Source organism: Sceloporus undulatus, chromosome 6 (assembly GCF_019175285.1).
Source record: "Sceloporus undulatus isolate JIND9_A2432 ecotype Alabama chromosome 6, SceUnd_v1.1, whole genome shotgun sequence".
Lineage (NCBI taxonomy): Eukaryota > Metazoa > Chordata > Lepidosauria > Squamata > Phrynosomatidae > Sceloporus > Sceloporus undulatus.
In genome coordinates, this window is record NC_056527.1 from 168052156 (window position 1) to 168078015 (window position 25860).

The 25860-nt window shown below is 43.1% G+C and overlaps 1 protein-coding gene across 8 annotated transcripts in view; it reads right to left on the reverse strand.

Annotated features, from left to right (window-relative positions):
* The window catches only part of MEGF11 (multiple EGF like domains 11), a 277220-nt gene that overhangs the window by 39892 nt on the left and 211468 nt on the right, over positions 1-25860 (reverse strand). For all 8 annotated transcript variants that reach the window (XR_006104620.1, XM_042474946.1, XM_042474943.1 and 5 more), the window contains 3 exons: positions 9490-9610; positions 8368-8531; positions 7909-8011 (listed from right to left, as the gene is read on the reverse strand). Coding sequence is in view for 7 of the 8 variants with exons in the window: in XM_042474946.1 (XP_042330880.1) it covers positions 7909-8011; positions 8368-8531; positions 9490-9610 (388 nt within the window). In the remaining variant the exon portion in view is untranslated. The remainder of the gene's footprint in view (positions 1-7908; positions 8012-8367; positions 8532-9489; positions 9611-25860) is intronic.

Sequence of the window (25860 nt, forward strand, 5' to 3'; positions counted from 1 at the left end):
GTTGGTTTGCTTCCAGTGCCGCCTTGAGTCCCTGTACTGGGAGGAAGGTGAGATATAAATATAATAATAATTTGGGGAAGGAGAAAAATACATCACTGGCTGCATCTGCACAGAAGAAATAACCCAGGTTGACCCTGCTTTAACAGCCATGGTTCCCTGCTATCCAATTCTGCGTCATCAATATACCCCCAGGGATTTGTAGTTTGGCAAGCTATTTCGCCGCCTCTGTCAGAGAGCTCTGGTGCCACGGCAAACTACAAATCCCAGGATCCCATAGCATGGAGCCATGGCAATGAAAGTAGTTTCAAGCTGTACTATTTCTGCAGTGCAGATACTACCTTAGCCAGCATTGCAAATCTCCCTGACCCTGAAGGGATAAAAACAGGGTCAAAAGACTAATATACTCCCTTGAAGCGGTGGCAGACCGAATGGTAAGGCGATGTATAGTGATTCTGGTGCCACAACAAACTACAAATCCCAGGATGGAGCCATGACAGTTAAAGCAGTGTCAAACTGTATTAATTCTGCAGTGCGGCAGCAGCTTGAGACCAATGCTGGATCAAGGACAAATGCCATTTGGCCTTTTTTCCCTATAGTTCTCTTCAGAATCACCATAAGTCAGAAATGACCGGAAGGCACACAAGAACAACAAAAATGCACCCTATAAGCCAAGCCCTCCCTTCAGTCCATCTGCCTTGGTCCAGGTCTCGGAGGTGGAGAAGAACTGCTGGACCTAATCCCATTCCCCACCACCACTCCCTTCTCCTTTTGTGTCATGTCTTCTTAGATTGTAAGCCTGAGGGCAGGGAACCGTCTAACTAAAAGATTGTATGTACAGCGCTGTGTAAATTTACAGCGCTTTATAAATAAAGGTTAATAATAATTATATATATATATATATTAAATGCACCGTATTTATTAAACCACAGAGGGAAGAAAAAACACAGCTCTGTTTGCACCTCTGCAGAAAGCTGAGAGGCTTTGGTACCAGAGGTCTCTGCCATAGGATTGCAGCCATCATCCATCGTCTTTCTTCCCATTTTAATCTCCTTATTTTGTAATTTATTTCTGCCTTTTCTTCTTTGTATAATTCCCAGCCTGTGCCCTAAAAAATAAATTGTGGCTGCTTCTGACTATCTTTAGAGCCAAGGAAAAGCCAACTTGACCAAACGATACGGATCTGGTGCCGCTCAAGAAGTTTGAGAGGCGGAATTAATGGGGAAAGGACTTTGGCGAAGCCTTTGATAACTTGGCCAATGCAAATTAAATGGGGGGAAAAGGGGGGTATAAAATAGCCTGGTAACCAGCAGGAGTCATTCTTAAGGTTCCTTGTCAAAGAGAGAATTTTTAAGCAAAAGGAGGACATTAAAATCTTATCATCTCGCTTGAAATTAAGCCAATGAAAAATTAAAGTTGATTTCTAATAGGCTTATGATACATTTAAAGATTCAGAGGGCCCTCGCAGAAGCCAGAGCACTAAGTGTTCCTATTTTTGATGGAGGGAAAAAATAAAATAAAAGAGAGAGACAGACTTTGCCTTTCAGAGAAGCCTAATGGAGGCAGGTAAAAGAAGAGACGGGGCGAAATAAAACCTTTTCGGCGGCCGACTGAAATGCCCACCCTTTTAAGTAAAAAAAGGATAATGCACGGATGCAAGAATGACCACTGCAATGAACACTTATAGTTTGAAAATCCGGCCGAGTTTTCAATGGCATTTAAATGCAAAATTCTGCAGATAATGGGGACAGCCAGCCAGAAACGACGACTTAATGGGAAATGGGTAAAAAAAATTTTGGCTATATTTTACATTATATTTTATATGATAGAAGAAGACTAAAAGGAACCAATTAAACATAATGGCTTTTTAAAACACAAACACACACTAAAATGCACCGTATGTCTCTTGTTTAACAACCTGGTTTGTGTAGGTTGCAAAAAGCTTACACACCTTGTAAACTCAGACTTTATAAAACATGAGCGGAGGTCTCCTAAGGACAAAGATGTTTATAGTCTGCCCTTATATCGGCCAAGGGAACCTGAACTCAGGGTATTCATAGTTTGTCAAGGTTGGCATAAATGACTTGATTCCCTTCCATCTACTGAATTATACAATATGCAAGAACTATACAATATGCATAGCACATATTTTACAGAAGTGCGCCCTCAAGTGGTGAAAGATGTCTGCTTGTCATAGCATGGGCTTTTCCTCACCTCCATTTACCATTCTTTGCTTTGTGATTGGTACCAAAAAAAGCCGTTTGCAATCCGAATCGATGGATCAATTCGACAGCAGAGTGTGGTCCCCACTACATTTGCCTTTCAGGAAATTATTTAGTGAAGGGTTAAAAATAAAGGATTAATTTCATGTAATATGTATTCCTTTTCATATCTGTTTTGACTCTGGGAAGGAAACAGGGAAAATGCATTCCATTTAATAGCATTGCATCTGAAGACGACAGCAAGTTCAGTCCATGGCACTCAGTTCTGGGATGAATTATCTACATATGCAAGCCATCGTTTCATATGTAGTCTTTAAATGATGGCATTTGCAAGTGTGAAAAAACAATTCATGGCAGCAATATGTGAAATGATTCCCTTGAAACATACTGGGCTTGAAACATGGTGTGAAAATACGTTAATTCGTGAAAGGATGTTTAATCGATGGTCATTATCTGAAGCAACTGTGCAATGCAAACCTATTTGTGTGAAGCATGGACTGATAACGTTGTCATAAGGAGCAGAAACGTACGTATTGCTGCATCCACACTGGAGAAATAATCCACTTTGACACCACTTTACCTGTCTTGACTCAGTGTTAATGCTGGGAACTGTAGTTTCTTGTGGGAGGCTAAATGTCACACAAAACTACCATTCCCAGAATTCCATAGCATTGATCCAGGGCAGTTCAAGTGGTGCAGAACTGGATTATGTCTGCAGCCCTTTAAGCGTTAATGGTATTCGAAAACCACACAAACCACCTCAATTCAGGTTATACCACTATTGAAATGGGCAAAATACAGCACTATTGAAATGGGCAAAACAATGATGTTTAAAATAACTCCTTTATTGCTCCCTACAAAGCGGATCAAAGATGGCTTCCTTTCCTGCGCTTGCCTATAGCGCCGATGCGCAAACCTGGTTGAAAATACCTCCCAGCTTTGCGTCAAAAGTGTCCGTTTCTCTCCAAATTCAAAAGCGGCCTTCCCCCGAGTGGAAGGGAGAAAAAAAGAAGGGTTTTTTCCCGGCATTCCTGAATTAATGTGTTCACAGGAGACCCGAAACATGTTTCGGTGCGTTTGACTGACAGTAGGGATGTTGCTCTTGGCTTGCCAAATGCATCTCTCTGAGCTGAATTCTCCTTCCTTAGAGTTCCCTTATTACTTCTTCTCTATACCATTAACTCCCAGAGTCAACATCATCATGAGTTTCTTTCGCTGTGGAGTTTATCACACTGGGGTTAATTTCAGCATTAAAGAGAGATTAAAGCGCATTCAAAGCATCCCGCAAATAAAGTGAAAATGACGAGTAACTGTGTATGAGAATCACATGCAAATAAAATGATATCGGAAATGCTTTGTCGCTGAAATCCCAAAAGTAAAAAGATGTGCCTTAACGCTTCTTTGTGACCACGGTAATGGCAGGTTTTGTGCGACGTCATGCAAAACTGTTACGTGATTTTTCCGGGATATTCATGGGATAAGTTCCCAATCTCCTTTGTGTGATAAACCCCTATGTACATATGTCAGCAACATCAAAATCTACTGCAACGGCTCTCTTCTGGGTGCCATAAGTCATAACCTGGGCTTAGCCCCACTGCAGATTTATGGGGCTGTTTATACTCCTGGCATATTTAGCATCATTTCCTAGCAGGCTTTCTCAGTCCCCCAAAGGAATCAGTCAAGGGTTGGAGGAGAAGAGAAAAGGCGCCGACTGCAAAACCTAGGAGCAAAATCTCTGGCTGCATCCTTGGAAAAGGCAGAGCAAATGCATCATTTCCATAACTGAAAAGGAGGCTGAGTAGGAGTCGTCTGAGGCTGTATTTCTTTTTATTCTCTAAGGTTAAGTCCTGGTCTTGGGAGGAAAGAGTGGTAGAAATAAAGCATGTGGATTATTGCACCAGGAGCTGCACCCGCACTGCAGAAATAATGCAGTTTGACATCGTTTTAACTGCCATGGCGCAATACTGTGGAATTCTGGTATGTGTAGTTTGGTGCAATATTTAGCCTTCTCTGTCAGAGAGCTCTGGTGCCACCACAAACTACAAATCCCAGACTTCCTTCATGGCAGTTAATGTGGTGTCAAACTGCCTTATTTATGTAGTGTAGATGTACCCTAAATGCTTCTTCTATCACCAAGCCATGGCAGTTAAAGCAGTGTCAAACTGCCTTATTTCTCCAGTGCAGATGCAGCCAGAACCTATGCCAGCATTATTAACCCCAGTTAATTCTGAACAAGGATTGATTTGGGCTCCGAAACTAGCCTCAGATCATAGCAATGCAAAGAATGAAGAGGCCTAAGCACTAACTATGATTAACAGCATTGTAGTAGCAATGCTTAATCATGGTTAAGGCTGGTGGGGAGGCAAGTTATGGCTAGGAGAATATGGGGGAGAGATGGAGAGGGATTGTACCTGTAAACCCTATACTTTCTTAACTATGGCTAAGGGTCAGGAGTGTTGCTTCTACAACAACTTGAAATCATTCTTTTGCAAGAAACTAGTAATGTCCAGAACTGTCCTTTGTAGTCGCTATTTTACTGCTTCTTATAGCCAAATATATTGAGTTATGCTCCATCTGCACTGCAGAAATAATTCAGTTTGCACCACTTTAATGGCCATGGCTCAGTGCTATGGATTTGAAGTTTGTTGTGGCACCAGAGCTCTCCAACGGAGAAGGCTCACCAAACATTGTCCTTTTTAGATATAAGGTCAGTTGCAGTTTTGCTGCGTCTCATACCCAGCATACGGACATAGATCCTTAAAATCTATCATTACCTGGATTGATGGAGTGGATGAGAAATTTGCTTTAATATAATTTTAAAAATAAGCCAAGGACTATATGCCAGCCTATCGCCATTTTATCCAAGTTTCCTCTCCCAGGATTTCTGGTCTGCTTTATTCATAGTATTAGTTTCTGGGTTTTGTGTGTATATATATATATATAAAATAAAATGAATGCTATCTTGGGAATCTCTCTCTCTCTCTTTTTAAAAGTACAGTTATTTCTCCTCTCCTTGATCTTCTGCACAGAAACCGACATCAATGCAAGTCCCGTGTGTGGAGATGAACATACAGAATAACTTTTTAAAGATCAGACCGGCGGTGGCCATTAGGATCTGAGAGTCGTGTGGATCGCCCTTGTGCGCCGAGAGCGCAAGCGCTTCAGAAGTGCCTGAACTTTTCTGATCTTTCTAGGCCATGTCTAATTAGGAATAAAATCCAGGACAGCATCTCTTACTTTCCCTTGCAAGTTTAGACCCTCTATTATTTATAAGGGCATGTTTGCAAAATGGACAACATGGTGCGGTTCACAAAATAATGTTAAATAACCATGCACATCTAATACGGGACTCTTATCACTTCAATTTCCTCTTCAGTTTGCAAACTTTGCAAATAGGAGAAAAAATCATGTTGCACTAAAAGTACTGGGCTAAAGGAAGAAGAATCCATAGGTTGACTTTTAAAATCAGTTTAAATCTCCCATATCCAGAAACCTAAAATAAATAGTCCAAAATCCAAAATTGTCCACTTTGGTGGCTGAGACGGTGGCACATTGGCTTTCTGATAGTTCAATGTACACACTTTGTTTCATGCACAAAATTATTTAAAATGTGTTTAAAGTTACCTTCAGTATGTGTATAACAAACATCAATCAATTTCATGTTTAGGCTTGGGTCCCATCCCCAAGAGATATCATTATGTATATGCAAACATTTCAAAATCCAAAAGAGAAAAATTCCAAAATCCAGAACACTTCTCGTCCCAAACATTTTGGATACTCAACCTGTATTAGATATTCTTCCCCAAACACAGCTCTACAAATATCAGAACCAAACCATATTGCTTGGAAATACTCTGTCTTGCTAGCGCTGCACCGTTTCAAAGTGCAAGGAGCAAGAATCATGTGCTTGAATGCTTCTCCATCTTAAAAGTGCCCTTGTATGAAGAAAGCTAGGAATATCAGGGGAAAGGAGTAACATGTCCACCATTTCCAATACCTTTGTCATCCCTGCAACCATCTTAGCAATAGATTGCCATTATGCCCAATTTGCAGTGGAGACCAATGAGGGTCACATTGTTTTCTCCATAGGAAAATAGGCATCTAAAGATGTCACCATATCTCCTGGTGGACCTTCTACAAGCTAGTGTGTCTTCTTCGTCCTTGTAACCATCCAAAGAAATAGATTTCCATTATGCCCATTTTTGTAGTGGGGACAAATGAGGCAAGAAAACGAGGGTCACATTGTTTTCTCCATAGGAACGTGGGCATCTGGAGATGTCAACATATCTCTTGGTGGATCCTCTACAGGCTGGTGTGTCTGACAATTGCGCCTTATGCCACAATAAATATGCTCACTGAAAAGTGTTGCTGTTTTGCTGCCAAGCCTTACACAGCTTCCTTTCTGGAATAAAGTCTCTGGCTGCACAGTGCCCAGGTGAGCATTTGGCACGAGAAAGGAGACGCAGCCACAACGTGGATTTGCACGCTGTCAATGTTCCACCATAAACGGCGTGGGATGCGCCTGGTTTCTAAGCAACGCAGCTCCGTCGCTTCCTCTCCTTCCCTTCCTTTCCTGTTTTGCTTCCTTCCATGCTGCTTAATTATATTTATAAAGTTGCCTTTTGATTTGGGAGGACTTCAAAAAGCTTCTTCCGCAACCCCACTGTTTTCTTAGGGGAGCCTTGCCACTGCGATGCTGATGCCACTCGACGGGGGAGAAGGAGGAGAAAGTTGTCCAGGGCCAGTAATTAAGGACCCATGTGCAACAACTCCAAATCTGCACACTTCAGCACTGCTCCAAATCATGCTCTACTTTGAGTTGCAAGGAAAGTGGCCAAATTCCCAAAGAAAACCTCACACACCTCCGCTGCCACAGATGCTGCCCAACTTGATTCTGCAACCGTCAGGGTAAAGTTGGGTCAAATAATACATGTACTGCACACAATACATGCGCTGCATACAACTCTACAAATAATACATGCACTGCACACAACTGCTGCCTTTCAAATAGATCAATTGGTTAAAGCATCATTTGCCCCAATGCGGCCACCTTCCTCCACCTCTCAGCCTCCGTCTTGTGTCTATGCAATGGGAATAACACAGTGCACAGTGCAATGGAATCCTGGGATGAGTAGTTTTTATGCGATTATTTAGCCTTGTCTGTCAGAGAGACCGACGCAATGGGAGCAAATAATACATAGACTTTCCTGATAGTACATATACTGAAATCAGGATTTGAGCTTTGGTAAAAACAGACTAAGGCGGCGTGTGTGAAGGACTGCAGTCCAAACGGAGGATGGGTAGATGAAATCACCAGGAATAAACAACAACCCTGCAAGGTAGAATTGCCACTGCTCCCTTTGTCCAACGTTGGCTGAGTCTTAGGTTGTATCTGCAATGCAGAAATAACACAATTTGACACTGCTTTAATTGCTATGGCTCGCTGCTATGGAATTCTGGAATTTGTAGTTTGTTGTTGTGCTCAAACTCTCTGACAGAGGTGGGAAATCCCAGCATGGAGCCATAGCAATTAAAGCAGCGTCAAACTGTATTATTTCTGCAGTGCAGATGCACCTTCAGCATTGCAGACCCTGAAGGGATAAAACAGGGTTTAAAGACTAATGTACTCCTTAAACACTGGTTGCAGACTGAATAACATGGCAATGTACTGGATTGCATGCCACTTTACCTGTCCATCCAGCAAGACAGCAGCAATATCCCGTGACAGGATCACATCCATCTGCATGGCTGCAGTCACAGCGTTCGCTGCAATTCAGGCCGTAGGTCCCATCCTTCCAAAAAGAGAAAAACAAGGGCAGGGAAAGCCTTTCTGTCATATTTAATCTTTCTCAGTTTCTTTCTCTCCCCCTCCCTTCCATCACTGCATGCAGAAATTATCTGCAACATTGGTTTAAATATTTGGATATAGGCAGTATATCACCATAAGCACTGAGGAAACGTGCCAAGAAAACCCCATGATAGGTTTGCTTTAGGGTTGCTATAAGTTGGAAATGTCTTGAAGGCACACAACAACAGTGATGCTGTCAGTCCAAAAGGGCGGACAACCTCTGGGAGAATTCTGGGCTTCACATAGCTTGAAATGATTTGGAGGCACACAACAACAAGTAAGGATGAAAAGAAGACTTACAGGGCATGGTTCATCACAGAAGTCCCCTTGCCATCCAGGGGAGCAAAGGCACATCCCATCCACCGGGTCGCAGGCAGCTCCATTGGCACAATAGCAGGTCTGGTTACAACTGAGACCCCAAGTGCCGCTCGGACAAGGGATGGAACAGTCCACTCCTTGCCAACCTGGAAACACAAGAAAACAAGACAGGTGAGTCAACTGCTGCTTCCCACTGAGCATCTGTCTTGGAAAAAAGCATGCATTTAAAAAAGTGATGCTGTTGCATGCACTTCCAGATTTCTCAGTGTGCATCCAAGTGTGGGACAAAGGATATAAAGGAGACATGGCAACATCTGGAGAGGTTTCTTCTAGATGTTGTGTGAAGCATGTTCATCGCAGAAACAACCAAGATATAAGTCAATGTGTGACTTTGTGGATAGATGGTTAAATGAAGCACTAGGTTTCTCCTCATTCCACCATTCATCAGTGAAGTGAGTACTCTTCAATTGAAAACCATTGTAGAAATATTCTTAACACTGAGGCCTGTTACAGACTGCCAAAATAAAGCTGCTTCAGGTCTCTTTGGAGGTATGCTATTTAAATGATGCATGGGCCCTAAGAGTCCAGAGGTTGCGCCAATGCCACACTCCATTCCTAAGCACTGGAGTGCAGCTTTGGTGCAGCTTCCGGATTCTTAGGATGCATGCATCATTTAAACAGCATACCTCCAAAGAGACCCGAAGCAGCTTTATTTTGGCAGTCTGTAACAGGCCAGAGAGAGTAAAATAGTGTGTCTGAGGGTAGAAATAATGCAGTTTGACACCACTTTAAGTGTTGTAGCTCTGTGCTATTAAATCCTCAAATCTGTAATTTTACAAGGTCTTTAGCCTTCTCTGCTAAAGAGTCCTGGTGCCTCACCAAACGACAAATCCCAGAATTTTGTAGGATGGAGCCACAGCAGCTAAAGTGGTGTCAAATGGCATTATTTCTGCAGTGTAGATGCACCCAAGTTCTACCTAAGGGGCTGTTTTGTACGCTTTTCTTTCTTCAGCAATTGGCAATGGTGACTTCTTTCACAGCCTGCAACCCTTCCATGAGAAAGAATGCTTCCTCACAGCGACCCTTGAAACAGACTGGCTTTACCTTCTCGGCAAAAGCAGGAACCGTCCACCGGGGAGCATGAGCCATCGTTTCTGCAGTTGCAGATCATTGAGCAGTTGATGCCATAGGTTCCAGCTGCGCATGTAATGGAACAGTTCTCCCCCTGAAAAGCAAAAACGAAACCAGGTTAAGCAAGAAAGGACAGATGCTGGGAAATCCTTGTCTGCTGAAGAATATGTTTGCACCAGGAATATTTTCAGGGCCTTTGTTTCCTTTATAATCCAACGGAGAGAGAGAACGGAAGCATGGGTTTGCTTGCAGATACTTCATAGGGAAAAAAGAAAGAATGCAACTGTGGAAAATGTTAATATTTTATTATTATTATTATTAACCTTTATTTATAAAGCGCTGTAAGTTTACACAGCGCTGTACATAAATGTTTTAGTCAGACGGTTCCCTGCCCTCAGGCTTACAATCTAAGAAGACACGACACAAAAGGAGAGGGGAGTGGTGGTGGGGAATAGGATCAGGTCCAGCAGATCTTCTCCACCTCCGAGGCCTGGACGAAAATACTGATCCCTTAGCTGCTCAAAGTGACATGTAATAACTTACTGTTGATAACTTAAAAAATCAAAAAGTAAGCTACTTGCCATTATGGTGGCACTTGGGACGGGGAGAATGTCATTTGGTCTGCAGTTTTAAGGGAACTGACACAATTCACGCTTCCTGGACTATGGCTGAGATCCTACATTACATTGTGTTGTGTGCTGGCACAGTATAAATCTACACTCATGCTGATCAATGGCAGTTCTACCACACTACCCTTGTCCTGAATACCAATGTTGGTGCAAAGGATGGTGTTTCTGCTGATGGTCCCATTCTGCAATATAGTTTTACTCTTTGTAAAGCATGGATGGTTGAAACCATGCATAAAGCACCCATGGATACGGAGGGCTGACTGTACTAAGAAAGTGTCTTTGGGAGCCTGGATATAACTTGAGCCGGTGGATGGTTGCTCCTCTCTGGTTTAGATAATGTCCTTCTGCAAAACTTCCATTGTTTTCTGAAACGATAGTTATTACAATGGCTGTTTTGCAATTGCGAAAGGCGGACAGGGACAAAGTCTTGGCAGCTGTTCAGCGGTGGGAGGTGGGAAAGGTAGGATGTCAAATCTCTCCGAACAGCTGTTTGCTCATTAAGAAAAACATCATGAACGAAACGCTCATCACAAAAGACAAGGGCTTAATGTCGTGTGAATCACTGTCCTCATTGAGGGAGGCAAGCAAACAAGTAGATAGAGCGAGGCTCCAAACAAGTGTGACTTCAAAATCCGAGATAAACGGCTTGCTACACAAAATTATGCACTACTTAGATTGCAGAAGCCAATTTGCAAATGAACGCAAACGAAAGCAAGGGAGGGATGCAGCTTAAATTCCACCTCTGCCACTGAGAGAAGGGAGCAATGGGAACAAAAACAGCACAAAGTCCTCATGGACTCTTACAATTTAAATTGAACCCATTCAACAAAGAACTTTATCATAGCAATGAAAGCAGGTGACCAAGCGTGGAGCATGTTTGATAAGGATTATAACTTAAGGGACACACAATGCAGATGGCACACAGATTAAGACCTGAATCCTATTGGCAACCTCAGCAAGAGCAATGGGATTTAATGTGAAGTTGAAGGCTTTCGGGCTATGTAGCCATGTTCTAGAAGAGTTTATTCCTGATGTCTCACCAGCATCTGTGGCTGGCATCTTCTCTGAAGATGCCAGCAACAGATGCTGGCAAAACATCAGGAATAAACTCTTCTAGAACATGGCCCCATAGCCAGAAAAACCCACAAAAATCAATGGGATTTACATATGTGGACTCAACATTCAACAATTGATTAAATGGGCCTACTTTTGTAGGGATTACCACTAGGGATGATGCAGAAAAGTGGTGCAAAGAAATAAGGAAGACCATTTGACATTGGCAGGATTATAACATAACTGAGAGTGAGGAAGGATCAGGTAATAAAGCCTACTTTTTTGCACTGCAACTGTCTAATATCCCCATGTTACCTTGACCATTCCGGAAAGTGTGGTTCCAAAGAGCAAACCTTGATTTTGCCATTTTATATAAGGAATACCATTTCATTACACCGTTGTGTATAACAGGACTTGAGAACCCGCAGATACATGGAGGGATCCTAGAACCAAACCCCAGCTGACACCAAGGGCTCACTCACTGTACAGTACATGCCTTCTTGTCACCTATATGCTATGCACTTTGGACAGCTCCTTTAACATTTAACCCCAGAGCAAAAATTACTACTACTGCAAGGACTTGGAAGCCACCAGCTTCCAAGGTGGCTAGATTGGGTGGTTAGATGTGGTCATGCTGGAACATGTAGATTCTGGGACATATAGTTCTACATGCCCTTCCCCCTCCAAGAAAGGAGTTACTTCAAGTTTTTTTCATTCATGGTGCCAAGTGTTTCCTCCGGTCTGTCTATAGTCCAATGTACACTTACTAGAGAGTGAGCCCTATGGTACACTATGTTGTTGTTGTTGTTGTTGTTGTGTGCCTTCAAGTCTTTTCCAATTTATGGCAACCCTAATGCAAACCTATCATGGGTTTTTTTGTGGCAAGATTTGTTCAGAGAGGTTTGCCATGGCCTTCCCTTGAGGCTGAGAGAGCATTACTTGCCCAAAGTCACCCAGTGGGTTTCATGGCCAAGCCAGGAATCAAGAATGTCTCCAAGAATTGCAGTCCAACAGAGTGGACTATGGGACTCACTTCTGAGTAAATACAAATAGGCCATCACTATTAGTTCTGTAGCAGGCAAAGGGCTGTTCAAAATCAGCAGGAGATTATTAATCCTAGCGGGGAAAATCATTAACATTCTAACCTCAATTTGGGAAGCATGACTTATGGAATTAAAATGCGGGTGGGCACTCTTATACAAATAACATACATGCGCGCAACCTCTCCACCTTCTGTAATAACAACAATACGCTATCTCCCTCGCCAGTCCTTAGAGAGTCATTTATTCCATTACGCTGGGCATCAAGTGTTATTTGGATCTTTTCTCTGGCAATATGGTCTCAGATCTCCATCCCATTTATTAAAATTAATCCGCAGCTGGGCTCGGCGTGGCGACCGTTCTCTCCTCCTCCATTGCCTCCATCCCAGCCCCGACTCCATTTTCCCCCCTTGGAGAGTTCAGCAACTTAATCAGTGTTGTATAGTCTAGCGGAGAGGCTGCGCTTGGAGGAGTGAGTAAAAATGGAAAAGTGATACTTAATTCAATTCGAAGAGGTGGAAATGGATAACCCCGGGGGGAACGACACGTTACGGCTATATTAAGGAACTGTGCCATAAATAGACTGATATTTAATACCTCTCTGTTCAACGGCAGAGGAGTCCATATGGGCCACATGAATGGTACTTAATTGTTTGCTGTGGGATTTCTGCTCCATGTGAAGATTTGAAAAGACTGCTCTTCGTTCTTCCCTCGGTGGAATACTTGTAGCTCCTGTTTCCCCTCCCAAGACGGTATTTGCAATGAAGGGGAAACAAGGCAGGTTGGGGGTATTCTTACCGTCTCTGCAAATTACCTACCTCTCCAAGCTAATACCAGGTTTAACCACTGGAGGGTTTTACCCCCTTTCTCTCTGGTGCAGTTCTGTAGATTTAGTTCTTTTTGTGGGTGATTTTGGACAAAGAAAAAGAGATTAGGAACTCTGAGCGCGACTAGTTTGACCATTAAATCTGAGGAACGCATGCTACTTTTGCACCTGTGCATAGGTGACAGACTAAGGGTGCATCTACACTGTTGAAACAATGCAGTCTGACCTTACTTTAAGTGCTCTTGCTCCATCCAATGGAATCCTGGGATCTGTAGTTTTGCAAAGCCTCTCTCTGCCCAAGAGTGCTGGTGCCTCACAAAATTATAAATCCCAGGAACTTGTAGGATGGAACCATAGCAGTTAAAGTGGGGTCAAGATGCATTATTTCTACAGCACAGATGCACCGTTAGGCATGAGTTCTGTTTGCTAGAGTTCCGTTTTTTGGTGTCTTTATTTGTATTATTTGCAGAATGTTATTCTGGTAATAAAATTCAGAGTGTGGTGTAGTGGTTTGAGCACTGCACTAAGACTCTGGGAGATCAGGATTCAAATCTCCATTCAGATGCAGATGCAGCCCCAGTAACAAGGTGGCTTCTGTCAAGAGGGAATTTCAACAAGGGAAGCATATGTGATAAACAAGTATTAAATAATTAAACTATTATTACAGGGGCAGGAGCCCCATTAAGCAAGAGGTCACTCTTTTGTGGCCACCAAACCAGCAGGGTTTTTAAAGGTGTTTTTGGACAGGACAGTTGTCCTTACTAAAGTCTTTTTCAAACCCCGAAGCGAATCTCTCCTGAATCTCCAACAAGCAAGTAAATGATATGTTTGATTTAATAGAAAGGGGGAAAAAATTACCAGTCAATGGGAAAGCATACAGATGTTGACTCTATTTATTTTTTAAATGGGAGCCAATGCAATGGAGTGATTTTGGTGTTCAACTGGGACTCCAGGAGATCAAGGTTTGAATCTCCACTTGGAGCTGAAAACCCACTGGGAGACACTGGCTGAGTCTGACTCTCCCAGCCTTAGAGGAAGGCAATGCCGAAACCCCTCCAAACAAATCTTGCCATAAGATGTGACTTTTCATAAGTTGGGATCAACTTGAAAGCAAACAATAGCATTGAACTTCCCCAGCCCCTCTGATGGGATCTTCATGAGCAACCATGGATATGTGGAAGGCTTGTTCCAAATACAGTTTTCATTTAATAAGAGAGAAAAACATAGGAAGAAAGGGGGAAATAATATTTTCATGACTGTTACATTGCAAGCAGAATCTGTATTGCACTAAGGGCCAAAGTGGGCATAATGTTAAATGCACATTTTGCTCCAGAGCCAAATCTCTTGTCGGAAGCTGCTGTTTCCATTTCAAGGGGTGCCTACACAGCATGGAGTAGTGGCCTGTGTGAACAAATTACACCAAGAAAACTCAGCGAGAGGGTCGCCTTAGGGTTGCCATAAGTTAGAAATAACTTGAGGGCACACAATAACAAAAACAACAAGCATGCCCTGCTTCCGGAGCCACTACTCATAGGTCATGGCTCCAAATATTTCTAGTGGAATGAGGATACTACCCAAGTTTTAATGGGAGTAGGATATACTTAGGTCACTTACAAATTGGTTTGCGATCTGAATCGATGGACTTATTTGACAGCAAAGCGTGGTTCACACTACATTTGCCCCGATTGCATTTTTTTCCTGTAAAATAACCCACTTGTAGTTCACATTCACGAATGAATTGGTTGAAAATGGACCCGCTCCAGCCAGTTGAAGGGCAAATTGTAATCGATTCCAATCCGCATCTGGTTCAGACTTGCTCAGAATTGATTTATCCAAAAATCAGCATCAAAAAGACACGGGTTAAACAGATCTAGCGCATGCCCCCCCTCCAAATCGCTTCAGCGATTCCATTCAAGTGGGAACCAGGGTCATTTGAACCAATTCAAACTGATTTGTGATCTGATTTAAAAGGTAATGGGAATCAGGCCTTAGTTACAAGAAGAGAGTGGACATGATAGCTGTCTTTAAATATCTCAAGGGATGTCATGCAGAAGGAGGAAGAAACTTGTTTTCTGCTGCTTCAGAACCGAGAACATGAACCAATGGATTCAGATGCCAAGAAAAGAGATGCCACCTAAACATTTAGAAGAACTTTACTGTAAGAGCTGCTCAACAATGGAATAGGCTGCCTTGGAGAATGGTGGACCCTCCTTCTTTGTAAATCAGAGGTTGGGTGAACATCTCTCAGGAGTCCTTTTGTTGTGTATTCCTGAATGCTGGGGTAGGACTAGGTGGCCTTTGCAGCCCCTCTAACTCTTAAGATCCTATGTGTCTATGATGAAAATGATGCACCCTGGCAGAAGGGAGAGAAAAGGCTAGATAATTTCCTCCATGAAAACATTTGAAAAGGCCAGGGCAGGTGGGGACGAGAGTGCAGCCAAGCATCCCACTAAACCGCATTGTTATTCTGAGTCCTCATCATGTACGATCAGTTTGTTATTTAAGGTCAAAGCGGTAAAAACAAACTCATTGTGTTGTTCAAACAGAAAGCCGGTGACTTTGTTTATGCCATGAATATTTAGCAGGGGAAAGGAGGGATGCTACCGGCCAGGTAATGAAGGGGCTCCCTTTCGCATACAGAAGAAGGCTGTTTGCAGGTGTTTCAGTACCCTACATTATTGATCGCCACACTGAAAAGGAGTGAAGTCCCACCGCTTGTTGTTCCCCAGGGCACAGCAAGCTCCCAAGGCTGGCAAAGAGCCGTCTTTCCATTTATACGATAGCTGTTTAACATTCAGAAAGGGTTGGTGGTGTCTTTTCAGGTGCTCTGCAGAACGCGCAAGCGAAAGGGGGAGGATGTCTCAACACATGCGCATGAGGAAGGGCACCACCTGAGATTTTAGGACAGCAAGGCCATCCTCTGGCACCCCTTGGCTGTGATAACCTTGTCCCTGCCCCACCACCAGCAATGGGCACCAGCCACATTCCTGGTATTTTAACCACTTGTGCAAATGCAAGGGGTGAAATGGGAGCAAATGGGCTGTGTATACATCAGCATGTTGGAGATTTGAGTTTATTAAACCATAATTCATAAGCCATAATTAAAGTGGCATAAGAATGCAGCTAGTCTGGACAGAGAAAGAGATTTTCCAGAGGAACAAGTAGAGGAACTGAATCCCTGGGGGAAGCACTTATTTCCTGTCCTACACACACACAAACACACACATAAACATGCAATTATGAACCGGATCATACAATAGGAGGGACAGGACCCTTTCTGTGGCTTGAAGGAGACACATGGAGTACCTCAAAAAAGAAAAACTCAAGAGTCACACAAAATTGCATACAGCTTCTAAAAACAGAGATTTCACCCTAGTAAACTACCTCTTCTTAAATCCTTCTACTAAAGCTGCATGGCACAGTGGTTTGAATGTGGACTACGACTCTGGAGACTAGGGTTCGAATCCTGGCTCAGCCATAAAACCCACCGCAAGTCACATCCTCTCAGCCTCAGAGGAACGCAATGGCAAATCCGCTCTGAATAAATCTTGCCAAGAAAACCCAATGATAGGTTTGGCTTAGAGTTGCCATAAGTTGGTATCAAATTTGCAGATGACACCAAATTAGGGGGAATAGCTAATACCCCAGAGGACAGGATCAAGATTCAAAATGACCTGAATAGACTAGAAAGCTGGGCCAAAGCTAACAAAATGAAATTCAACACAGAGAAATGTAAGGTATTGCACTTAGGGCGGAAAAATAAAATGCACAGATATAGGATGGGTGACACCTGGCTGAATGAAACTACGTGTGAAAGGGATCTAGGAGTCCAAGTAGACCACAAGTTGAACATGAGTGAACAGTGTGATGCGGCAGCTAAAAAGGCCAATGCTATTTTAGGCTGCATCAATAGAAGTATAGTGTCTAGATCAAGAGAAGTAATAGTGCCACTGTATTCTGCTCTGGTCAGGCCCCACCTAGAATATTGTGTCCAGTTCTGGGCGCCACAATTCAGAAAGGACATTGAGAAACTGGAGCCATGTGTCCAAAGGAGGGCGACAAAAATGGTGAAGGGTCTGGAAACCATGCCCTATGAGGAACGACTTAGGGAGCTGGGGATGTTTAGCCTGGAGAAAAGAAGGTTAAGAGGTGATATGATCGCCCTGTTTAAATATTTGAAAGGATGTCATATTGAGGAGGGAGCAAGCTTGTTTTCTGCTGCTCCAGAGAACAGGACCCGGAACAATGGATGCAAGCTCCAGGAAAAGAGATTCCACCTGAACATTAGGAGGAACTTCCTGACAGTAAGGGCTGTTCGACAGTGGAATGCACTCCTTCCTTGGAGGGTGATAGAGTCTCCTTCCTTGGAGGTCTTTAAACAGAGGCTGGATGTCCATCTGTCAGGGATGCTTTGATTTGGATTTCCTGCATGGCAGAAGGGGGTTGGACTGGATGGCCCTAGTGGTCTCTTCCAACTCTATGATTCTATGATTCTATGGAAATGACTTGAAGGCACACAAAAGATGTTGCTCATTGCAGTTTTCCAGGCAGTTTGTATCTCTGCGCATGTGCTGCTAGCTGGATGATTTTGGCTGCTCCAGAAAGCAACACAACAAGAGGACATTTGTGCAGGTTCTGCACACATAAACCAGACCACAGCGATGCCACTTTTCAACCCTACAATAGTCAAGAAGGACTGCTGGAAAGGCTGTTCATATGAAATTACAGTCTAACATTTCCATGCATTTGCCTCAGAGGGCCTCAAAGGGATGCAGTTAAATAGAAACTGAAATAAAAGGCTCAAATTCCATTGTAGAGGTTCTCAGAAATATTTCAGGTGCCCTCCCACGCCTTGCCATCCCCCGCTTCCCAGTTTATGATCTGAGCCGCGAATGAAGGCAGCCCTTGCTTTTGATATGCAAGCAGGTTACCCTCAATGAAGCAATATATATATATATTAAAAATTCCTAAGCCCTCAACTACATGAAGAGGAAAGGCCTACTGCTGGCAAAGTTGAGATTGCCCTGTGAAATGGAGATGAAATAAACTGGGACTGAAGTCTAAAGGTAAGGTAGCAGGCCCCTGTGGCACCCAAAGGCGGTTGCAACAGAAACGTAATCCAACACGATTGCATTGCCAATTACGTGCAAAATGGAAGAGAGACGATGATGCTGCAAGGAGGGACCCGTGCGCAAACTGCCATGGGACTGCCACAAACACAAATGCAGAGGAGAGTTAGAGGAGAAACAAAGCAAGAGCAAAGAGAAGTGAAAGCAGAGGGGATGAAATCACTGTCAGCCCAGGGACAGCTGGTGGCTTCCATGCTCCAGGTTTTAGCTGCTGTTAGCAATAGCATTTGCATTTCTATACTGCTTACCAGTGAGCTCAGCCCTCTCTAAGCAGTTTACAATCTGTAGGCCAATTGCCCCCAACAAGATGGGTACTCATTTTACTGACCTACGAAAGGATAGAAGGCTAGGTCATCCTTGGAGCCCTGGGATCGAACTCACAACCTTGTGGCTGCAGGACTGGCATTAAACCACTGCACCTTGTGTTGTGTTGTGTGTCTTCAAGTTGTTTCTGACTTATGGTGACACTAAGGCAAACCTGTCATGGGGTTTTCTTGGCAAGATTTATTCAAAAGAGGTATGCAACTGCCTTCCTCTGAGGCTGAGAGTGTGTGACTTGCCCAAAGTCACCCAGTGAGTTTCCATGGCTGAGCTGGGAACTGAACCTTGCTCTCCAGTCATAATCCAGCGCTCAAACCACCACACCACACCAGCTTAGGTTTTAGTATAAACTTTGAAAAAAGTACCCAATGCTGATACAGTTCAGCACTTTGAATAACTCCTTTAAAGTTCAGATGGAAAAGTCAAATGGATTCACATCCCAAAGACATGGGAGATGCCACTACCTAATGAATATTTGATTTAAATCCATATAGAGTCCTAGAATCCAAGGCTTGGAAGGGAATTTATGGGCCCTCTAGTCCTACTTCTTGCTCAATGTAGGACCTCCAGCTAAAGCAACCCAAGCAGGTAGTTATCCATCATCTTTTGGGAGATGTCCAGAGAAGAAGACCTCACCACTTCTCCAGGCAATGGATTCCACTGCCAAACTGTTCCCAATGTCAAGAAGTTCCTTCTAATGTTCCATCAAAATCTACTCTCTTGTAACTTAAAACCAGTAGACTGGTCTTACCTTCTGGGGCATCAAAGTGCAGGGCTGCAGCTTCTTTTCCATGAAAGCCCTTGAGATACTTAAAGAGGGCAATCATGTCCTGCATTCATTTTCTCTTCTCCAAGCTGAACATGCCCAGATCCTTCAACCTCTCCTCATATGTTCTGTTTTCCAAACCTCTTACTATCCTTTTTGACTTTCTCTCAAACTGTTCCAACTTGTCTCTATCCTTCTTAAAATGAAGCACCCAGAGGTACTCCAGATGAAGACTGACCAGCACAAAAACTGACTGGACATTGAGGAATGGGCTTTTAATGGGGGAGGTACTTTTTGAACATCCTTCTGCATTGCTTTTAAGCGAATTTTATCCATTTAATTCAATTAACGTTAGGATTTGTTTCACTGTGTTCTAATATTACAACTTGTTGTGTTTCTATTTGTACCTGATTTTCCCCCTCCCGCCTTTAATCTTGTTGCAAGCTGCTGTTTTGGGAGAAAGCCGAGGCATAAATCAAAATGAAGGAATGAATGATTAATTTAATAATCCCAGTTTTGTATTGCTTTAGCACCAAACCGTGGCAAGCAACAAAACAGATTACCATGTAATGAAACAGGGTTAACATTTCCAGCAAAAATTAAAATACATCATGACCCATGTAGAATCACAGGATTTTAGAGCGGAAGGGACCACAATGGCCATCTACTCCAACCCCTTGCCATTCAGGAATACACAACTACAGCATTTTGGAAACCTCTGCTTAAAGATCTCCAAACTTCTGAAGAAGCCTAAAACAGCTCTTACAGCCAAGAAGTCCTAAAATTTAGGTGGGATCTCTTTTCTTGTAATTTGAACCCATTGGTTCACGTTCTAGTCTCTTGATCTGCTAGATTTTCCTCCCACCTTCCCCCCTATTTTTGTATTGCTGTTGTGTGTCTTGAAGATGTCTTCAACTTACAGGCCTCATTCCCACTTACAAATAAATCGGTTTGCGATCTGAATCAATGGATTCATTCAACAGCGGAGCATGCTTCACACTACATTTGCCCCGATCACATTTTTTCCCTGTAAAACAACCCACTTGTGGTTCACATTCACGAATGAATGGGTTCAAAAGGGACCCGCTCCAGTCAGCCGAAGGGCAAATTTAAATCGACTCCGATCCAATCCGGTTCACACTTGCTTGGAATTGATTTATCCAAAAAGACATTTTCACCTCTGAGACAACAGCTGGCCTTTATTTTCTGCGTCGCCAGCAGTCAAGAGAGTCACAGCTGGTTAGATAGGAAAGGGATAGAAGAATACGTTCCGGAGCAAGGCAATAACAACCCCGTGATGAACGCACACAGCCCTCTTGTGCCCATCGATAACATGCAAAATGAACAGCTGACAGGGGTATTTTTGTTTTATTTTATTTTACTTTATTTTGCAAGCCATGCTCCACTTAATTGGACAACCGCTGTGCCATAATACCTCTCCCAAACTCACAGGGAGGAGAAATTTATGCTGGCGACGGCTAACAGAAGCAGCCCAATAAAACAAGGCAAATTTATTTTGCAAATGAAAAAAGGGCTCTTAACAAAGGGGGGTATCTGATGTGTTGTTCGCTAAATGAAGGATAAAAGGGTAGGAGCTCTATCTGAACGTTCCCAACCACCACCAAGATTGTCTTTTTATTTTTAATCCGGCAAAAACTCCTGAAAATGGATTTCCAACACTAAAAGAACACTTGGATTGATATCAAAGCGAATGCAATCGTTTCAAAGAGGTAAATTATTGTATAAACTCATGTATACGTCTAGAAATTTAGGTAAAAAAATTGACCCAAAAAACGTGAGTCGACGTATCCATTGGTCATTGTAAGTACTATATCTGAACTCTTATTTAAAAGAAAAAACATCTCCAGTTGAAAAGCAAGTGTATAATATGTGAAGCACTGACCCCTTTTACTCTCACATCCATCCAGGCTTAAGAGTAAGCACAAAGAGTTATTCTGCTAGAATTTGGTAAGTTTTGTTTTGCTTTGCTTCATCCTTTAGCTCCTTTGCTATATACCCTTACATTTTACCCTTGACTTATTCACGTGTCATAGCAACATCCATAATTTTGGCCCCAAAACATGCCCTCAACTTATACACAAGGTCAACTTATAGTCGAATATATACAGTATTATTGCCATTCCTCAGTGGATCCCATCCGATTCACAGTGTGACAATGAAACATACATGCACAATGTTGGTGCAAAGTCCCACCTGTTGGTGGGATTCCTTAAGTCGACCCAGCAATAGAGCTTTGCACAGAGATTTCCCCAAATACTGGATCTTGACTTACAAGAACCATGGCTCCATGGAGAACCTTTGAGCCTTAAGACTCCAAAGCCGGTGTTCTCTCTCGAAAACCTAGTGCCTTTCCAATTCTCTCTAGATCGCTCATAAATTTTATTATCAGACAATCTATGTGGGATACGGCTTGGACATCTTTGAAAAGGGCATGGCTGTGGGAGAGCTAAGAGCATCTTCTTTTCTGAAAAGGATGTTCTTGTCTTGTAGGGAAACCATCTCCCCAATGAAGGCAGAAAGGCAAGTTGATGCCTTTCCCATCAAATCCCTTTCATATTGGTGATGGAGTGCTATTGGCTGCCGGCGGCTGCTTTGGGTTCAATAACAGCAGACAGGCCTTCAACAAATGGAAGCTTAAGGAGATGAACCCATTCAAGTAATACAGGTTCTGTCACCTCCTCATGATATATAGCATCAGTTTGCACCAAGGAGCTAATCGTGGGTAGCAGAATATCTCAGTTGTCAACAAGAGTTCAAGGGCTTCTCAGCTTTATAAGCTTCTTTCTGGCTGAAGTGTTGAGAGTCCGCATGGCGCAGTGGTTTGAGCATTGGACTATGGCTCTGGGGACCAGGGTTCGAATCCTTGCTTGGCCATGGAAACCCACTGGTTGACATTGGGCAAGTGACAGCCTCTCAGCCTCAGAGGATGGTGATGGCAACCCTCTTGGATGTTATTGTACAGTCAGCCCTCCTTATCCACGGATTTTATATCCACAGATTCGAGCATCCATGGCTTGAAAATATTTTTTTAAAAGTATAAATTCCAAATAGCAAACCTTAATTTCCCCTTTTGTATTTGGGACATCATTTTGGTATACCATTGCATTTAATGGGACTTGAGCATCCATGGATTTTAGTATCCCCAGAGGACCCTGGAACCAAACCCCAGCGGATAACAAGGACCCACTGTACTTTATTATAAAGCCAGCCCTCCATATCCATGGATCTTTATTCACGGATTCAAGCACCTGTAGCTTGAAAATATTCCCTCCCCAAAAATGTATACATTCCAAACAGTGAACCATGATTTTGTCATTTTAAATCAGGGACACCATTTTACTATGCTTCTGTAAGTAATGGGTCTTGAGCATCCCCAGATTCTGGTATCCATGTGGAGTCCTGGAACCAAACCCCAGCCGAGACCAAGGGCCCGATGTAATATCAATAATAACAACCCATTGTGTACAACTGGACTTACCATCCACAGATTTAGGTATCCATGGGGGTCCTAGAACCAAACACCAGTGGATACCAAGGACCCAATGTAATATCAACAACAACAACAACAACAATAACATCCCATTGTCTACAATTGGACTTGAGCATTCACAGATTCTACAACAGACTCTCAAAACATTTGGTCAGTTTCTGCAGATCCATGTTGTGACTTCTTTCACCTGTGATCTTTTTCACTCCAGGTGTCTTGGAGCTTGGAAGAGTTTTAAAAATGTTGGACTTGGAAACCCAAGTCACTATGGGCATGCTCTCTAGGGGCTTCTGGGAATTATAGTCCAAAACTTGACGTTTCCAAGCTCTTGAGAAAACTGCAGTGGAAACAGGCCCCAAGTAAGACTGGGTCTAAAAGAGGCTCCGCAGTCCAACATCGAACAGGACCAAAATCAAATCCATTTTGCAACAAGGACAGACAATGAAATGAGCTGCTTCTTATTTTCCCGAAAAGAAAAAAGAAAGAAAGCACTATCCCTGAATGCCAGCTCAGCATCTTGTTAATGATTCTCTCCAAGAAAGTTGCAATTAGTTGGGAGACTCAGCAGGGAAAGCATTGCCAGCTCTGCTTCAAGGTTACACCTAATGGCCCTCGGAGGGAACAGGTGATTCCCGGAGGGTCGTCTCAGGACTTCCCTGTGCGCCAGGTGAGGACCGCCATGGCATTGTGTCATATTTAATTGACACACCAATGCCACCTGCTCTTCTTTGGGCATGTGCTTCCCTTCCCTTTCGGACATAAAATCAGAGATGAAACAGAAATTCCAAACCTAATGACTTATTGGTCCCTTATCTCCAAATCCTTCCACCCGCATATTTTTTCACTACCTTGCATTGCCATAAATGAGAGCACAGCTCCAGTCTTTATAGGTCTGGAGGAATTCCCCCACCTTCTTTTCTTTTTAGACAATGCAGAAAGTCTTTACAGCCCCTGACATCCCTCCTGCCATTACATTAAAGGCTCTTTAATATTTAGAATACATTTTTTTTCTAGAAGAAAAACCCTGTCACCGCAGCGTAGCACTTCGTAATGCTCATTCGCTTGGCGCAGCCTGAAAAGTGTGTGTCATCAAGTTGTGGCCTTTTACAGCAACTGCAAACTATAGACAAGAGTCCCAGTGATTTATCTTTACAAAAACTTTAACAGAACCACCAATGCTGCAATCCTTCTGCATCTTGAGTAAAATCTTTGCATCACTGCTTAATAGTGCCTTTCAAAGATCTTTTAAGGCAGCATCTACACTGTAGGAATAATCCAGTTTAACACCACTTGAACTGCCATGGCTCAGTGCTATGGGATTCTGGGATTTGTAGTTTGTTGTGGGACCAGAGCATTGAGCCGCAGTGGTTAAAGTGCCATCAAACCGGATTATTTCTGCAGTGTGGATGCAGCCTTAAAGGTTTAGAGTAAGACTCAAGTTGCCTCTGCATTGCAGTTTGACTCCATGGTTTGTTGAGGAGGAGAACATTTGTGAGTATCAATGTAAGGCGATAGCCGGCATCCCTAGTTTTTTGTGGGTTTTTCAGGCTATGTGGCCATGTTCTAGGAGAGTTTGTTCTGTGAAGATGCCAAAGCGACAGATGCTGGCAAAACGTAAGGAATAAACTCTTCTAGAACATGGCCACATGGTCCGAAAAACTCACTAAAAACCTATTTGTGAGCATCCTTTCCCTCCCTGGAAGAAAGCAGGCATTAATGGCAAGGGAGGGAACCACAGCAAGAACGACAACCCTGTGAGCCTTTGAATCACACTGGTGTGGTCTATGGGTGCACCATTGCCCCTATGCAAAGGCATTTGCCCTTCCACAGAAATAAGACACCGAGTTGTATTTTAAAAACGGAGTGTACATTTTGTATCTATATGTCTGCATTCCCCCCCCCCCCCCGACAGCTTAATATAATAAATATCCTGTGGTTAACTGCCATCCACTCAACTTGGACTCATGGTGGCCCTATGAATGACAGACCACTAAGTTACCAACTTCCCTGCTCAGGTCTTGCAGACTCAGAGCCATAGCTTCCTTAACTATCCACCTGTAATGCAGTTTTCCTTTTTTCCTACTGCCTTACCAAGCATTATTATATCTTCTATGCTGTCTTGTCTTCTTATGATATGGCCAAAGCATGACAGCCTCCATTTATCCATCTTGGCTTCTAGGGAAAGTTCAGGCTTGATTTGCTCTAGGACCCCTTTATTTGTCTCTTGTGGTAGTCCACAGTATCCGCAGAAGTCTCCTCCAGCATCTAGATGGCCACTTAGCCATCTTTTTTCTATATTTAAGGGAAAATATGCACGCATAATAAAGTCCTCAAATTATTCCCACCTATTATTCATATAGTAATATATCCATAATGTATAAAGTCCTGTAGATGGTTTCACTCTCAAGGCAAATGGCCCTCTCATCCCCGTTTATAAGGGCAGGGAAATGAGGCTAAGATACAAGGACTTGCTCTCAGCTCTGTAATGACTCTCTGCGATTCGAACCCAGGTCTCGCGGGTCACTGAGTGGGAACTGTTATTTTTACAGCTCAGTCTATCCACCTCTGGATTGAATTACAGGTGCCCCCATTGTCAGGCAGGTGCTGCTCCTTCCCCTCTTCTATCGGCCGGGAGATACTGTACCCTCCGTTTAAAAAAGCACAATATAAAAATAATTGGAATTTATTCTAGGAGGAAGGCAAATTTTGACCTCACTTCAACATAAACCTGAACTTTTATCAGACAAGGGCGAAATTAAAGAGAGGAAGCGTTTGAACCCGCCGACCTTTCATTGCTAAACTCGGCTCAGGCACACTCAGGAATGCAAAACGATACAGCGACCATGGCTTTTCTAAATGTCCCTTAGATGTTCCTAACTAAGATGCATTTCTGCCTAGTTAGCAATCTCATTTTGCCCTGGAAACACTGGCCAAGAAACGAAAGAGGGGGTTTGCACAGCAGTTTTTCTTGAAATGCATAAATCTATCTGCAAATCTATTCCTCCAAATGGTCTTTGCAGCCCTATAGATGTTGGGCAACACTTGGAAGGAATGCTGGTGATTTCCTCCCCT